We start from the raw sequence: 19,289 nt of genomic DNA, 5'->3' as shown, positions 1-19,289 counted from the left end.
CTATTATAGACATTCAAGATGCATTTTACAATCAAATTCTTGAATGTCTATAAGTTTATATGCCAATTTATGTTTAATTCCTAATCATCACTACAATTAAGAACTGCTTCATAAAATTAGCAAAATTTCCATATATCGAATTACAATTTAACCATAATTCTGGTCTAGACATAAAAAAGAATAAAACATAGTTCAGTTTTTTACAAAACTGCAAATTACTTGTTTTTCATACTGTGCAGAAAATATCTCCTTCAACAAATATAATTATAGAAAAACTGAAATACAGTTTTATGTTTGTCTTTTGACTGACTGTTGAAATAGTCTTCGTGTTGATATTGCACAGTTAGAAACATCGAAAATCATACTGTCTGTACTTCAATGCCAGGAACAATTTTACTTGAATAGCTAATAGCGTAGTGAAAAATCAAAGAATGTTTAACTCTTATATGTCTACATGATGCATAGTACAGTTTAATTGATAAAACAAGTGGTTGACCTACACTACACATTAATAAGAAAATGGTGTCACTTAAGAGCTTTTCAGTAAAGTTTACTATCTTTTCATGATAACTACCAAAGCTGCTTTCTTGCTAATTAACATAGCTGTGTTATAGTACAGTTTGATATCACTATGTATTCTGAAGCACCTTCTCAATCTGAATGCTTGAACTGTTATTCTTGATAAACAAACGCATGCACATGTGACCTCTAACACATCTCATACACATCGTACACATCACATCTCAAAGCTTATCACCTATGCTAACACATTTTGGAATTGTGTTATATTTTCAGAATTTATCACAAGTGGATTCAGCAAATACATTAAGAAAATCTATTAGAAAACTTATGCTTATGATAAAAATTCATCTTGTTCATGTTTTTTTCTTAATTTTTTTATCTTTATAGGTGGAAGAAGTAGTTGTTAGGCCTGAACTCGATCTTGTTGTCATCTATTTGCATGATAATGCAGTTATCAAAGGAAGAAAGGTATGAATAATCATTTGAAGAAATATACACCGCATGTATACTTTGTCATAATATAGGAACATACACATACGTAACATATAAATTAATTTTCTGATTTTACAATTTTTTTTTTTTACATTAATAATTAACATATATAGCAGCTAAATATATTAACATATATTTAGCCTTCTGAATTCAGGATATGAACTGGATGAAAGATTAGAGATAGATGAGTTAGAAGTATTTAAACTGTTACAAGAGCTTGACTTGGATATCATCATCAAATTCCTGACATGTACCCTCAAGGGGTGTAAAGGATATTATGATAGTACTACATGAAGAACTGACATCATTACTAACTTCCTATCAACAATTTTCCTCCAGATCAATCTGTTACCTCTCAAGACTCCAACATTATCAGATCTTATATTTCTGTCTTCTAAGACACTTTTTACTGTATCAATCCACCTATATCTTGGTCTTCCTCTGGGTCTTTTTCCCTGGTGGAGAACACTTGTAATCACCTGAGGTTAGCTCCGCTAACACATTCCTGGATGCTGACAATGTCAAGTTCTTTCTTAATATCCTTGTTTTTAATATGATATTGCCATTGATGCCATCTGTTCATGCCCCCCCCCCCCCTGCAATCTTTCTTTCTTAAAATCTTAAAAAGACATATCAGACTGTTGAAATAAAATATAATCTTCATGTTCTTCTAGACGAATTTGAGCTGAATGACCTACCTGCCTGTAATAAAAAAGGCCACATGAGCAGAGGATCCTGCAAACTTCAGGATAAGAAAGAGAAGGATATTGTCCTTTCAGAGAGGCTAGGAAGGAATTTAATTTTAAAACTGGACAGAAGTTAACTTGTAGATCAGTGTTGCAAAGGTCTCATAATTTTCTCTGACAGTCTTTTAACATGTGAAATTGAAATTCTAGGAACTTCTGAAAGAAGATTAGAATGAAGGCCATTATTATTAATTATTTTATTGATTATTTTTGTATTATAATCATTAAAGATTATACAGCACATTTAATGTGCTGTTTATGTGTATGAAACAGGATGCACAATTCCTATTCAACAAAAGAACATAAACAGCACATTAAATTTAATAACTATGGTAAATCTTGCCTTTCTGATCATGTCCTGAATACTGTATATAAAATTGAGTGTAAATGCACCTATTGTTTATATCATACCAAAACATGGCATGAATGTAAATTTAAGGCGGCCTGTGAAATTCTTATCAACCACCCTAATCTTAACAATGATGGTCTAAAAATCCCAAGAACATGGAAGACACATATTCTACCCACATAACCTCCTTGTCTAAGAGTTAATTAGGAAAGGACTGTAAGTAATCCAGGATCTTAACTCTAATAAACTCTCATGTTAAATTAGGACACCACTTTTGCTGTCATAAAACTATCTATATGAATTTGTTCTCTGATGATATTTTAAATAGAATATAGTTTGTTTTTTTTCTCCATTCAGGCCAGTAGAATAATAGTTTATCAAATCATTGTCTCTCTGGTGTACTGTTTGAAATGTAATATAGTTTGTTTTTGCATATATATGTGTGTGTGTGTGTGTGTGTGTGTGTGTGTGTGTGTGTGTGTGTGTGTGTGTGTATACTCCAGATGATGACCTTAATATGAAGGTTGAAATGTCAGGAAATTAAACTAATTAATTCTAACATGGTTGTAGTCTCTATAATTTGTCTGAAATGAATTTCTTCTACTTAGTTAAGTCAGTAATACATATTCAATGTGTTTAGAATTTTATTATCATTCAACTTGACATTAGTAGGAACAGTATACATTGTTTACTCACAGTCATTAAACATGTTCAAGTATAATCAAAACATGTCATTATTAGCAAAAAATGACAAAAATGTTGTCCTTCCTTTGGTTGTAATAACTACTTCAATATATTATGAGTGACTTTCTGCTAATTTCTGATAGGAAATTGGCAGTATCATGCTGTATTCCTGCTTGAAACCATTAACAAGTTCCATTAATGAAGAATGGAATTTGGCTGTGTGAAATGAAAATTTTCATTTCATTTCATCCTGTAGATTTTCTTTCAAGTTCAGCTTGGGGCATTGATTTTCTAAACAATGCAAAGTGGCTCTCCTGGCTGTTGTAATGTCCCAGTGTTTATTCTCTTCACACCACATGTTTATAATCATGGTATTGAAACCTGGAACTTTGCTATTGTATTGTTGGCTGTTTTAGTTATGGTCTGGAAAAAATATATAGTTTATTTCTGCTATAGGTCAGGAGTGCACAGAAAGACATGGATACCATGCATCAGTAGATTAGTGTGGTGAGTGCAGGCTGAGTAATTATTATAGGGGACTTCAGTTGTTGGGACATGGATTGAAAATGAGAAAGGCATGATGGAAATGAAATTTATAGAGCTACTGAGAGATAATTTCCTGAACTAGTGTGTGATAAAGGGGATCTGGGGTTTGAGAGTGCTGGGTTTGGTAATAACATCAGAAGATGTGTCTATAGGCATGGCAGCCACTCTGCCTGTGATTAGTGAGCGATCAGGTAGTGTTGTACTGGGAGATTACTAAGCACATATAATTTACAATTAAAAAAGGGTATGTGTGGAACTAAAAAGCTGGTGATTATATGACAAACTACTTAATAGATATCATAAGAAACTAAGAATAAACTGTGTTTGAAGTTAAATAGATGAGTAGCATCATTAAGCAGTGGCCAAAAAAAAAAAAGAAACATATTATGAAGAGAATATAAAGAAGAAGGTAATCAGCATGCTCATGAGCAATATAAAACACAATCAAGAAGTGCTAGTAAGACAAAATCACATTATGAGAAGAAATCAGCTGAGCCATTTTTGCTTTTTTCATGAATTTTTTTGTTAAGTAGTGAGTAAGAGTATGAATGATTATGGAAGGATAGCTGATGTTGGAAGCAAAAGAAATATTTGAATTACCAACAGATCACTTTGAAAAGATATGCCATCTGGGTGGAAATATTGCAGTTGCTGATGTGATGGTGTCTGTTGAGATAAACAAAGTGGAAGTGCCCAGCATGTCACAAAATAGCAATGTGAGATTGGATGAGATGTTGGTAGGAATGTGCAAAAGCAGTAGCAGTGTTCTTTGGCCAAGCTATTTAAGTCTCGGCTCTAGTAAGGTTCCAAAGGAGTGGAAAGATGACAAGATCGTTCCAGTACATAAAGGAGCCTGCAAAAAAGTAGTAGTATATTACAAACCATTTAGTTTCTTAAGAGTGGTGGTTAAGGTATTGAAAAAATTGGTCAAAGGTCCAGGAATGGGTGGAAGGAATATGATACTCTATAGGGGAGGGGCATAGAGGATCATATTCTTTGTATGTGTCCCCATAGAATATCATATTCCTTCAAAAAGGGAATATGATATTCTATGGGTGACATCATATTTCTGTCTTAGTAATTTATTCACATTTTATAATACACACCATAGTAGTGGTGGACTTTGCAAAGGCATTTGACAGGATACTGCATGGAAATCTACTACATAAATTGGAGTAAATTGGGATGGATATGAAGCTGGTGGCACAGATAAGAGGATGATTGGCAGACAGATATTAGAAAGTGAGTAGAAGTAGAATTCAAAAGAATGTAGATGACCAGTGGAGTGCTGCAGGGTTCTGTATTCAGGCTGCTTTGCTTTTATTTGTACATTAAACTATATAGGAAACAATTTGAGAGGAAATATCCAATTGCTTGCTGATAAAGGTGGTGTGGAAATCCTGCATGATTATTTAAATACATGGGCAGAAAATAAGGTTGTTTAGTAAAGACTATAGATTAAATCTTGTATATTGCCATTAACTCTTGAAATAATATTTTGTAAGAACATATTCAGGTAATCATGCTCTGTTAATTAACTAGTAAATTTCACATCATAACCAGATAATTGATCATAATGGAAATCATTTTGATAGTTGGTCAGTTTGCTTAATTTAAAATTGAATAATATTTATTTCTTTTTGTAGGCAGAGCACAAAACATACCACATGAATATTGTGGATGTTGAAAAGTTTGAAGAAAAACTTCGACAAGCAGAGGAATATTTAGGTGTTCACCCACATCAGAGAGTGCCAGTGGTATATGAGCGTAATCAGGAAAGTACATGGCTTTTACTTGTGTCACTCATTGCAGTAGCATTGATGATTTTGCTAATGTTTCGCACTGGCCAGATCAAGATAACTGCTTCAACTACAGATTTTTTTGTAAGTTTTTTTAACTCAAGAATTTTTTTTTTTTTTTTTTTACTTTTCACATACCCTTTAATATTTTATTTTCTAAACTTTTTTTTTTTTTTGTGTGTGTGTGTGCGTGTGCGTGCGTGTGTGTGTGTGTGTGCGCGCGCGCTTAATCATCTCTAAAGTAACTTCTCTGATCAAAATTTCTTTTATTGGGTTGTCATAAATAAACAAGTATATATTCCCTTAATGGATAACTCTTGCTAGCTCTTCTTCAGTATGAGTTTTTAAAATCTTTTTAAAAAATTTACAGTAAAAATTCACAGACTTAGATTAAGGTCTTCCTGTGAATAATATTAATATTTCATGTATGCATCTCATTTCAAATATTTTAGACCAGTATCTAATACTGAAGTTTGTAGGCAGTTATTAATTTGAATTGTTATTAACAAAGATATAATTTAACAGTTTTGTAGCTTTTATTATACAGATGTGATAAAATTTTTGATATATGATTATTTCTTATGATTGTTGTGCTTTCTTTCAAATAGTCTAATTTGGGAAGAGCCAAGTTCACCATAGTAGATCCACATACCTCTTCAAAGAAGGGTGTCCGCTTCAAAGATGTTGCTGGGTTGCAAGAAGCAAAAATAGAAATAAACGAATTTGTGGACTACTTGAAACGTCCAGAGCATTATAAGGTAAAAATGCTTTTGTTTCCTTTCTTAAGGGACCTTCATTCATTCAGTTGCATCAGTCTTGGGACTGATAGCTCAGCAGCAATTTCCTCCATTCTATTTTATTCTATTCATGTGATGCCAGCACCACATTTCAAAAGCTTCCAATCTTCTTATATCTTCTCTGACTAGAATCCAGGTTTCACATCAATACAGTGTGATGCTCCATATCAATGTCTTTATTAATTTTTTTTCAATTGTAGCTTGAGGTTTCCTGTTTAAAATGTTTTTCATCTTAGAGAATTGGGCTTTTGCATTGTTTATTCTTGATCTTATGTCTTCTCTTGTTCTACCATCTTCTGTTATTAGGCTTCCTAAGTATTTAAAGCTTTTTACTTGTTTTATTTGTTTCCCTGTTATTCTTGTTTATTTTAATTTCATCCTAAATTCACAAGAATATTATTTGATATTAGTTGCAAAAGTTGTATATATAATTTATACCCATGTCTCTCTTTTCTTCTCCTCCTCCAGTTTTTATATAGGAAGGACAGAAGGGTTATATTTAATGATATATTTCTTCTTCTTCTTTTTTTTTTTTTTAAAAAAATCTCTGTTATATTTTTTCAAAAAATATAACAGAGATTTAAAGTTTCAGTTCCAAAATAAAAGTCAGCGATGTTTAAAGTCAGTAGCAAGCTTATCCTGAATGTTATAGTAATTCAGTATAGCTTGATAATGGTCTAAATTAATGTTCCTGCATTTCATATTGGTCAAGGTATTTCTGTTGCTACAAAAATGGTAAGTTCCATTTTGCTCATTTGCAAAAAATTGAACAACACATTTATACTAATAAGGATTATTTTGACATCAAAAATAGTACTTCAGATACTCATAAGATACTGATTTGATTTTCTAGTTTATGTAAATGTTTTTAATTTTCTTTTGAAATCAGTTACTCATTTTCTGATTATTGTTTTTATGTAACAGTCAAAGCATGGGGAAATCTCTAATATTCTAAACAAGTCTTTGTTGACTTATGTTTTGTTTATTTCAAAATGCTATGTCTTTTCCAATATGACATGAAAGAGAAAGTTATGATGTCTAGGCTTATACATTGATTGTTACTCATAACAGTAATTTTAGGAATGAGATGAAAATGCAGATGATACAATACAAAAATAATTTAATTATTATTTCCTGTATTTTGTCAAAGGCAAATTAGCATCATCAGGGAATACACAAATAAAGATACATACATGCCTGCATATATCTTTATTTGTATAAGAGATATATGCATGCATGCATATATCTATAATACAAATATCTAACAAGACAAGTCAAGTCTTGGTAGATTTTGTTGTGCATTCTTAGCAGTTGGGCTGATGGTATGATCTCTGAACATAAAGACTACATTAGGTACCACCACTATGGCTACTTAGGATTGTTCTCTGTGGTTCCCTGACAAATACAATGGGGTCTTGTTTAATTGGGTGACACCTCAGCCAGCACATGAACTTTTGTCACGTTGTACCATCATTTTACATTATGGTTGAAGTCAATAACAATACAGTTCAGTGGGATAAATCCCAAATTACTAGCCCATCCTCGTTTGTTCATATTATTGTAGATATCTAGCAAGGTGCACTAGGAGAAGGTAAGGATTCAACATTAGTCCATAATCCATATAAGGTGCTGACACCTTTTGGCAACTGGTATATGGTGATATGACTTCTGCATTACATCCACCTTAGTATCACCACCTCTGGGTATGGCTCCCATTGACGAGTCCTAAATAAAGGTCGAAACCAGTCTGGCTAGTGACCCTTCCCTTAATGCATAGCATTATACATGTTGGTAAGGAGATGTGCTTTGCATTATGGGATACTAAGGCAAGTGATGAGAACTTATACCACCTTTACCATGAGTAGCCCCAGTCCTAAAAATACTTCAGGCACAAACTTTGTTTGCTTACACTTGGATAAAGGATTAAGCCAAATATATATAATTGGTAGTATAGCCAAGTGCAAAGGGGGTGCTTAAGGGTCAAAGCTGTATAACTGAGAGGAGACCTCCACATAGCCTTTAAAGGAATGCGGAGAACCGACCAGGGCTTCTGACTTAATGTCCAATCCTCACCTTCTCGTGGTGCACCCTGTTGGGTATCTACTTTGATACTGAACGAACGAGGATGTGCTGGCAATTTGGGATTTAGCCGACCAAATTGTATTCTTATTGGTTAAACCAAAATAAAAAATGATGGTACAATATGACAAAATTTCATGCCGGCTGGGGCGTCGCCCGGTTAAACAAGGCCCCCGTTGTTTTTGCCAGGGAACCAGGGCGAACAGCGAAAAGTCAGCTACTGGATCAAATCTGAAAACAAACCCCAACTCAACATCACCAGAGTTAAAGATCGGTACTATCAACGTAAGAAGCCTGAATGGCAAAGAAATGGAGCTAGCCGAGGAATTAGATAAGTACCAGATCGACATAATAGGGGTGACTGAAACAAAAAAGACCAAAACTGGTGAGATCTTTCTGAGCAATAAATACAAAATGTTATATTCAGGCAATGACAATCAAGGAAAAGAAGGAGTAGCCATAGTATTCAACACAAAATATAAGGCTAATCTTCTTGAAGTCTCAAGTAGAGTCATGTGGGCAAATATGAGAATGGGGAACTGGACAATGAGACTTATTTGTGCCTCTGGTCCTACAGAAGGTTCTACTAAGGTAGAAGTGGAGGAATTTTTTGACGCTTTAGAAAAATCAACTGACACAATGAAAAAGGAAAAGTTGGTTCTTGTTGGGGATCTAAATAGCAGAGAAGGAAATGATTGTGAGCATACAAAAATATTTTGGGAAAATTTGGAGAAAAGAGCAAAGCTAATAATAATGGCAAATATCTGTTGGATTTCTGCTCAGGACATGGACTGGTTATTACTAACACCATGTTCCAACATAAAAATGTGCACAAATTCACATGGAGAGAAGAGGCTAGGAATAAGAAAAGTCTCATTGACTATGTTATTGTTGATAGTGATGTTTTCTCCCTGGTGCAGGACACCAGAGTGTACAGAGGATTTGAAATTGGAAGTGATCACTATTTAGTCTTGAGCAGGATAAAATTGAATTTCATATTGAAAAGAATAACATGTAAGAAAGTTTTAAAGCGAATAAAAGTTGAGCAGCTCTCAGATGTGAACTGTAGACTAAAATACAGAAAGATTATTGAAAAGAAAATGAAAGAGTGTGAGAACAGGAATCAAACCTTGGAGATTCAGTGGCAAACTCTGAAGAAAACATTGATTGATTCTGCCAGAGAGGCATGTGGTAAGGTTGTCTGTAAGGATAAAAAAATCAGAACTCCCTGGTGGACACAGGTAGTTAAACAGGCAGTGAAGGAAAAGAAGAAAGCATATCAAAAGTTCCTGTCAAATAAGTCAGCTTGTGCTCTTAGAGAATATAGAGACAAATGCAAGAATACTAAACACTGTGTAAAACTAGCTAAACAAAAGTCATGGGAGGACTTTGGCAAGAATATAGAAAATAAATATCAAGAAGGTGGCAAAATATTCTGGAGGTTGTTGAAGAAGCTTAAGAATGGAGGAAAGAGTGCTGTAAAAGGAATTAGAGATGATAAAGGTGACATGAAAATGGGAGAAAAGGATATCCTTGAAGGATGGAGTAATTACTTAGAAAAACTGCTAAATGAAACAAGCAGTGCTGACAGCACAGTGATAAAAAAAACACTGACCAGGCATGCAGTCAGGAATACATATCCATACTTGAAGTAGAAAAAGCCATTAAAGGCTTGAAATGTGGAAAGGCAGCAGAAGTAGATGATATTCGACCAGAAATGCTGAAGTATGGTGGTATAAGAGTATACAGTGGCTGCACCGCATAGTTAAGAAAGCCTGGACAGAGGGACGAATTCCCAATGATTGGAGTAGAGCTCTCATAGTACCCATATATAAAAAGGGAAATAAAACTGCATGTGAGAATTACAGAAGTATTTCCCTACTGAGTGTTCCTGGCAAGATCTATGCAAGTATACTTGAGAAATGGTTGAGAAGAATTGTGGAAGGAAAGCTTGGTGAAGAACAAGCTGGATTCAGGCCAAATAGAGGCTGTGAGGATCAGATCTTCGCTTTACGACAAATAGTCATGAAAGCATGGGAATATAACAGAGATCTGTATTTAAGTTTTGTCGATTTGGAAAAGGCATATGACAAGGTGCCAAGAGAGAAGCTATTCAATACGCTACAGTTATATGGTGTCGATGGGCCATTATATCAAGCAATACTTAGTCTTTATTTGAGTTGTAAGTTAGCAGTTAGAATTGAAGGAAGTACAGGAAGATGGTTTAATGTTAAATATGGTGTGAGACTAGGATGTACATTATCCCCTCTTTTATTCATTATCTATATGGATCACATTATGAAGGAAAGTGGTATTAAACCTGATATCAAAATTGGAGATGTTAATGTCAGCTCTTTGCTTTATGCGGATGATGTTATACTTCTAAATAAATCTGCTACAAGTCTGCAAGATTCTCTGACTAAATTGAATAGCTGTTGTAATAGATATGGTATGAAGGTCAGCAATAAAAAGACAATGAAAATAGGCAGAATTATTGAAAATGTCAACTGTGTTGTGAATGGAGAACCTGTGGAACAAGTAAAACATTTCAGCTACTTAGGCACAATTTTTACTGAAGATGGTAAATTAAATATAGAAATAGACAACAGAATCAGCCAAGCTGGTATGGTGGGAAGTCAATTGAATAAATTCATATGGAATAAGAGAGAAATTAGTCGGAACACTAAATTAGCTGTATACAAGACAGTGTTCAAACCAGTTTTAACTTATGGATCTGAGAGCTGGGTCAGAAGTAAAACAATTGACCAAAGACTAGAGACCGCAGATATGAGAGTCCTGAGAAAGATTAGAGGCATGAACAGATGGCATCAATGGCAATATCATATTAAAAATGAGGATATTAGGAAAGAACTTGACATTGTCAGCATCCAGGAATGCATTAGCAGAGCTAATCTCAGGTGGTATGGTCACTTAAATAGAATGGGAGAGAAAAGATTAGCAAAACAAGTGTTCTCTGCCAGGTTGGCAGGAAAACGACCCAGAGGAAGACCAAGATATAGGTGGATTGATACGGTACAAAGTGCCTTAGAGGATAGAAATATAAGATCTGATAATGTTGGAGTCTTGACAAGTAACAGACTGATTTGGAGGAAAATTGTAGATAGGAAGTTAGTAATGATGTAATTTTTTCATGTAGTACTATCATATCCTGTACACCCCTTGAGGGTACATGGCAGGAATTTGATGATGATGATGCCAAGTGAAAAAAACTTCCATCAACTATCTCTAATCCAAAGAATTTTAATAATAAGGTGCTGACATCTTTTGGCAACTGGTATATGGTGATATGATTTCTGCATTACTTCCACCTTAGTATCACCACCTCTGGGTCTGGCTACCACTGACGAGACCTCAATAAAGGTTGAAACCAGTCTGGGTAGGGACCCTTCCCTTAATGTATAGCATTATACATGTCCGTAAGGAGATGTTATACCACCTTTAACACAAGTTGCCCCAGTCCTGAAAATTCTTCAGGCACAAACTTTGTTTGCTTACACTTGGATAAAGGATTAAACCAAATATATAATTAGTCCAAATCCTTGGTCAATTCTCTGCAAAAGAATTCTACATAGCCTTGTAAGACTACGTAGAAGTCTCCTCCTAATTATCAGGTTTGACCCTTAAGCCCCCTACCCCCATCCCTTTTTTTTTTTTTAACCTGCTCTTAATATGCTGTGGATATCAGCTTTGGAACCTGGACTATAATGTTGTCCAACTTTGTCTGTCTGTTAATACATACTTCACCAAACTACTCTCATTCTCATATTCTTTGGTTTTATGTTTGTGCCAAATTCTAGGTGATAGATGATTGGGTGAAGCATTGTCTTCTTTATTTGAGACCCAAAGTGTCTGTTTGTTCTCCAGAGCAGTGTTTCTGTGCTCAAATAAGGAAGACAATGCTTCACCCAATCATCTATCACCTAGAATTTGGCACAAACATAAAACCAAAGAATATGAGAATGAGAGTAGTTTGGTGAAGTATGTATTAACAGACAGACAAAGTTGGATAACATTATAGTCTAGGTTCCAAAACTGGTATCCTCAGCTTATTAAGAGCAAGTTAAAAAAATGGGGGACATAGTCGGGGAATCTTGCAGACTTGTACTGGATTTATTAGACGTATAACATTGTCTGCATGAAGTAAAGAGCTGAGACTAACATCTCCAATTTTGATATCAAGCTTAATACCACTTGAGGCTTTTTTTTTATTTTATTTATATAAATGATGGTACAATGTAAATGAGTTTTTTTTTTCATCATGTAAAAATAGACAAACTGGCCAGAACACATGCAGTAGACAGCCATAATAGATTAATCATCTTGAATAAATAGTAAATTTGTATTTAAATTTCGATGTATTATGAGATTAACCACCCTATCAGAGACATTGATTAGGTTTTGAAAAAGCCAACTTATTTAGCCGTGATAGGCTGTTGGGTTTAACACTCAAAAGGAAAAGGAATTGGATACATGCCAATTCTTTGGGAAAAAAAAACAACAACTTACCAAATAATAATTCATTGAGCAACAGTTTACGAAAACACAATTTTTCAAATGACATTTCATTGAACAAACAATTCAAATGTCAGTTCATCATAAAAATGATTCTTTAATTCAAATGGCTTCTTATGATAATTCACCAAGATATTTATTTTCTTGTGCAGTGTTGTTTTAATATTTTCATTGAAATTATGTAACATTGCCTGAGGTACAGACAGTATGATTAGGCCATCACTGAGGATTTTTTTTTTTTTTTTTTTTTTAGAAAGTTTTAAAATGTTATTCTGTAATGTGCATGTACCATTTCATAGCATGGCTGATGATTCCTCCTTTGGTACTGGCTATGTTTTAATTTACTTTGATAGTCAACATGGAACATAACATAAGACTTACTGTTTTAGAAATTAGTATTTAATCAAATTGACTGGAAAATACTCTTTACTTATTACAGATCACAGTAGATTTTTTTTTTTTTTTTTGTAAAAATATTAGTTATCTTGTTAGGCTGCTGATCATAAAGCCAACCTATTTTAGTCAGTTTGTTATATTTTAGAAATTATTTTTATTTACTCTTATAATATATAATAGAGAATTATAATACTTTTATGCTATAATCAATTTTTAGGATATCAAAAAGTCTTAGACATCATTTTAGGTTTTTTACATGCTAATTATTGCACAGTTAGTATTTGTAACTAAATTTCACGGACAATGACAGTGACGCTGCGACAAAATGAATCACCATCATAAAAAAACAACATAACTAATCACAATATACAAACTATGCTAGAATCTCCACAATATGTATTCACTTGCAGTCTTCCATACCAGACATCTTACTCCTCACAGAAACCAAGATTACAGCTACATCTAGTACTACTACTACTGTCCACTCCGATGCAAAACTACACACGTCACGATTTCCTTTCACCACAATAGTGGCACCTGAGAGCCTTTGTGAGACCTGACATAGCGTGCCAGAGAATGGCTAATTTAAAATCCCTTCTTTTGGTTTTCTCAGACACAAGATTTCCTTATCCCATTTCATAACATTCAGTCATTGCATTTGCCAGTCTGCAGACACTGATAATCACTTGGACCTCTCCACATTCCCTTCCATGAAACTTGACCATCTCCAATTCAGCTATCCAAATAGTGAAGTCATCTTCCTAGGTGACCTGACATCCACAATCCCAACTGACTGCCCTTTTCCAACTCCACCGACCAAGCTGAATGAGAAGCAGAAGTCTTTGTTATAAGTAATGACCTGATGCAAATTGTATATGTACCTACTTGAATTCCAGATAGCCTTTTTCACTCCCCAAATATCGATCTCTTTTTGATCAGTTCACCTTCCAGATATGTGTTAGAGGTCACCTCTGTTCTCAGCTACTCAGACCTGAATCTTGTGCAACTCTCCCCTCTCACAGAATGCCCTTCCTCAAACCACTCATTACCTCACATCCTCTGGCAGTACAGAAGTGCCAAATGGATGTCCTCCAGAATTTCTCTCCTTCCTTCTGTTGATCTGACTATTGCTTCCACTCATCTAATCCTAACAACTGCTCTGAACAAGTCACAGAAATTATCCTCACTTCCATGAAGGTCTTCATCCCCCATTGTGAAAATCCTCATCCACTTTCCAAGCTCTGGTTCAACAGAAAGTGTATCAAAGCAGTGGAAGAAAAACAGTTTCAGCTTATCTCATTGGCTTGTATCAAGAACATTGCTTCATTCTCAGCTTATACTAACACATGCAACACAGTCATCAGTAGATCTAAATCTGATTTCATAAAGGCCAACAACAACAGATAACTTGCCTCTAGCACCAAAATGGAAGGCGTGGGATGCAATGTTTGCTCATCTGCACTTCCACCCCTCTCTCTCTCTCTCTGTCACCATAATGGCACCATTGCTTCACCCAAAAATAAAGATGATTGCCTAGCATCACTCTTTTCCTCTACCTCTTGCATAGATGACAAGGAAAATCACCTCTTAACATACCATAATCCTAGTGCTGTTTGCCTCCTGTATTTTTTTTTTGACAAAAAGACATCAGAAAATTCTTTTTCTGATGGCATCTCTTCAGTTATTCTCAAACATTGTGCTCCAGAGCTAACACCTGTCCTGTAACATCTCTACAATCTATTATACATAGCTGGTACTTATCCCAGTTCATGGAAGCAACCACATTTCCAACTTATTCCAAAAAAAGGGAGATGGTCTAACCATCAAACTATTAACCAACTGCCATCACCTCAGTCCTCTTCAAAATAATGGAAAAAAAAAAAATCAATAATCAACTTGTACACTGCCTAGAGGTCCCAGTTAATTGGGTAACTAGCTTTTTCTCTAGTCATTCTCTGTGAGTCATGGTGGATGGATCCTCTCTTCAAGCTACATCATCAATGCTAGAGTGCCTCAAGGCTCTGTCCACCCACTTTCTTACTCTTGTAAATAAATGACCTATCATCACTCTCTTACTCTTGTAAATAAATGACCTATCATAATCACCACTAATCCTATCCACAGCTTTGCAGATGATAGTATCCTCCATTCATCCCACTCATTTGACAAACTATGCAGGTTATAAGATCATGTACAAGTAGTACCTTAAACATTGGTCTACATATTATCCTTCAGTGGGATGAGAACCATCTGGTCACCTTCAATGCCACCAAAAACACTGTCTTATCTTTTCCTCTTGTAAAAAAAAGAGATCTCATCTCTCTCTCTCTCTCTCTCTCTCTCTCTCACACACACAAACACACACACACCTATCTTCACACAAATCACCAGACATTAGATCCCTCTGCTTGGATTAACATTACCTCCGGTCTCTCCTGGCATTCAAAAAAAGTAGGAATTCTCTTTTGTTCAGAATACTATTTACACCCAACCAACTCTTAACTTTATACAAATCTGATCCGTACATCTTAAGAATCTAATAGACAAACTTAGGCGTTGAACTTTATTCAAAACTTATTTTAATGGTATTAACAACACCAAGCAAACTATTTTATAAAAAAAAAGATGTTTGTTAACTGACTTATACAGGGTGAGTCAAAATGACCTGAGTGATTTCTGCCTATTTTTACAAAGAAACAGTTAGCAATAGGAAAATGTAACATGCAGTAATTGAAAAAGAAACTCAAAGAATTTCAGATTATGCATGCACAAGAATGCGTTTCGATAGCTACCACTAGAGCATTTGACTTTTGTAGAAAAGGACAAGATGGTGAGTGGATGGAGTGTGCTTTTTGCGTTTGGGAGCCTCATAGCACAAAGTCTGTTATTACTGTTCAGCAAGCATTTAGAAAAAAGTACAAAAAGGAGCCTCCTGCTGCAAATTCCATTCTTAATGGAATTTGCAATTTCCAGTAAATTTCAAGATAAATTTCGACACTCACATGCGGTTTGCCAGGACAGATACAGCTGGTCTCTTGAAATTTCCAATAAATTTCAAGAGACCAACTGTATCTGTCCTGGCAAACTGCATGTGAGTGTCGAAACAGTTGATCGTGTTTGTCAATTCTGATGAAGTCAATATGACAGTGCGGCCATGAGCAAAACTTACCACAAAAATCAGTGTGGCAAATTTGGTCAGAAATGCCTAGCTCTCCATCCATATCATTCATGCTTACTGCAGGCTATTACGGCAAATGATAAGCTGGCTTGCCTCTCTCTTTTTGCTCAGACATTATGGCCTGCCTGCATCAAAGAGGATTAAATGTTCATGTCAAGAATGTGTTTCTGTGATGAAGTCACGTTTCATTTGTCTGGAACCAACACAAAATCCATGTATGGGGTTCTGAAACTCCACATGCCACTGTTGAACATTCAAGGGACAGTCCAAAGTTAAATGTATTTTGTGCCCTGACAGAATATAAAGTTTATGGACCTTTCATGTTTGCTGAAAAAAATGTAACTGGAATTGTATACTGTGACATGTTGGAAATATGTGCTATTGTCACAACTTCTGAATGACAGACCCAATATTATCTTTCAGCAAGATGGAGCACCACTGCACATCCATCATGAGGTCATGTCCCTTTTGAACTTCAAATTTCTGGCAGACAGATAATGGGTACCTTCATGGTCACCAGACCTTTAGATTTTTACTTCTGGGGGGTATTTAAAAGACAAAGTTTATGTGCTGCCTTTTGCCAGAAGACTTGGTTGATATGAAGGATCGCATACTCAGAGCTTTAGAAACAATTGATCATCAGATGTTGGTTTTTGTATTGCAAGAAGTCACATATCATATTGACGTATGCTGTGCGACACATGGTGCACACATTGAACTTAGAGGGTACCAAAATAGGACTTAAGATCTTTTGTCCAGTACAATATGAATTGTTTCACTTATTGTTGCATGTAAACTATAACATGCTGCTTTGTGGAGGTAAATGTTAGTCCGAGCAGAGAGAGATCTGATCTTCTCTGGTGATTTGTGTAAGAGTAAGTGTGTTGAGTTCTCTTTGGCAAGAGAAAATGCAAGACAGTGTTTTGGTGGCAGTGAAGGTGACCATATTGTCCATCTTTTTCCATTTACAGAAAGCCAACACTGATCTTCTCTGGTGATCTGTGTAAGAATAACTGTGCCATACCTACCTGCCCAATGGCTACAACTCTCACAAAATAAGATAAACTACTACTACATGGCCATCTTACTTTCTCCTCCTCAAACACACAAGAACAAAGCACCATTATTCCTATTCCCCATGTGAGAGGTGCATCAGAAAAGATAGCCAAAGTACTAATAACTGGCCTTTTGCTCCATATAACAAGCCACATGTTAATTTAGTAACTCTGATCTGCTATCAGTAGCTCAGTCAGTATAGACGAAGGAATCAAACCCAAGTCTTTCCAACCCTTTGGTTGGAAAGACTTGGGTTCGATTCCTGTTAATGACATGAGGAACCTTTATCTGGTCTCTTTCGATTAAAGGTCAGTTAGCTGGTCTTGTACGGAGGTAGGAGGTTTTTTCACCCAGAAACTCAGGTTTTTTTGTCCTCCAGAACAGGCTAACTGTCCCGTTGAATGCACATGGATTTACAGCCATGAATACTTACGACAGAAGAGATAAGGGGTCCTTACCACAAGTTGTTATGCCCATAGTCAACCATGAGTTACACCATGGTAGCCAACCTCCTAGATAGGAGATGACACATAAAGAAGAAGATCTGCTCTCCTAAGGATAAACTTCATCCTCTAGCATATCCTGGAGTGAAGAATGAAGTTCTTGTGACTGTGACTTGGCTTACTGTGCACAGACAGGAAGATCTTAATATCCACCTTGAAGAGCATAAAAAATGCATTCGCTACCATTATTATGGCAACTCAGGATTAGCAGACCATGTTTTAGACACCCATCCAAACAGTATTAGATGGAAGAAGACAATGTTCTATTAGAAGTCATTATAGATCAGAAAGATTATTTTTAGTTAGCCATGGCTGATGGAGAATTCTCCTAGCTTGAACAAGTATGGTTGCATTAATTTGCCAAAAATTTGGGAAAACTGTTAAGATCCAACTCCAACATAACTGTAATTTTTTTTTTTTTTTATATAGATGGTGACAAAATAGGACTTTAGATCTTTTGTCCATCACAATTTGAGTTGTTTCACTTACCCATTGCCTCATGTCAACTATAACATGCTATTTTATGCTCTGAAGATGCTGGTTTGAAATCCAGTGAAATATAAGCCATTTAATAAACATCTTTTTTTTTTAATATAAAATAGTTCGTCTGGTATTGTTAATGACGTTAAAGTAAGTTACGAACTTCTTAAGAATATCTATCACATGTTTGGAGCAGTACACCAAAAAATTCTTGATTCTCTCCAGAGGAGAGCATCTCAACTAATAGATGATCCCTCCTTTACCGATTCACTTCGACCTCAGTCTCACGGATGCAGTGTTCATTACTTTGTTCCATAGGTGCTTCAATGGTCATTGCTCCACTCTGAGCTTTCAACCATCATTTGTTACTTTCTGTTTCAGCTGTTAATACAAGAGAGCAGTTGTCCAATATCCATTTTAATAAACCAGAACAAAGAGAACCAAACCTGCTTCTCCTCATTCTTGTTTATTCCATCAGTCTCTGTCCTCTGGAACAGCCTTTTTGAAGTATTCCCAAACTTCAACATCTTTAAAAAAAAGTTAATAAACAACTTCTATATGAATAATCCTCACCTGCACCTCATGCATGACACTAATGTGCTTTTAGGCCAGGCCCCCTGCTACCTCTTATGCATGACATGAATACTACATGAAAATTTACATTACTAACTTCCTATCTACAATTTTCCTCCAGATCAATCTGTTACCTGTCAAGACTCCAACATTATCAGATCTTCTATGTACATCATGTGTACTTCTATCAGGCACTTTTTACTGTATCATTCCACCTATATCTTGGTCTTCCTCTGGGTCTTTTTCCTGCCAACCTGACAGAGAACACTTGTTTTGCTAATCTTTCCTCTCTCATTCTATTTAAGTTGCCATACCGCCTGAGGTTAGCTCTGCTAATACATTCCTATGCTAACAATGTCAAGTTCTTTTCTAATATGCTTGTTTTTAATATGATATTGCCATTGATGCCATCTGTTCATGCCCCTAATCTTTCTCAACATTAGAGTTAAGATCCTGGATTACTTATAGTCCTATTTATAATTAACTCTTAGACAAGGAGGGTATGTGGGTAGAATTTGTGCCTTCCATATTCTTGGGATTTTCAGACCGCCATTGT

General features: G+C 35.4%; 1 protein-coding gene across 1 annotated transcript in view; it reads left to right on the top strand.

The window, feature by feature from the left end:
* Positions 1-19,289, top strand: part of Spg7 (SPG7 matrix AAA peptidase subunit, paraplegin) — a 299,389-nt gene that overhangs the window by 106,337 nt on the left and 173,763 nt on the right. The window contains exons 6-8 of the mRNA XM_090397373.1: positions 910-990; positions 4,986-5,222; positions 5,747-5,896. Coding sequence (XP_090253499.1) covers positions 910-990; positions 4,986-5,222; positions 5,747-5,896 — 468 coding nt within the window. The remainder of the gene's footprint in view (positions 1-909; positions 991-4,985; positions 5,223-5,746; positions 5,897-19,289) is intronic.

This window comes from Typopeltis vanoorti, chromosome 9 (genome assembly GCF_054136105.1).
Source record: "Typopeltis vanoorti isolate ZY-2024b chromosome 9, IOZ_Tvanoo_1.0, whole genome shotgun sequence".
In the NCBI taxonomy this organism is placed as follows: Eukaryota; Metazoa; Arthropoda; class Arachnida; order Uropygi; family Thelyphonidae; genus Typopeltis; species Typopeltis vanoorti.
The sequence above is the reverse complement of the archived record's forward strand: the minus strand, read 5'-3'. Positions and strand labels throughout refer to the sequence as shown.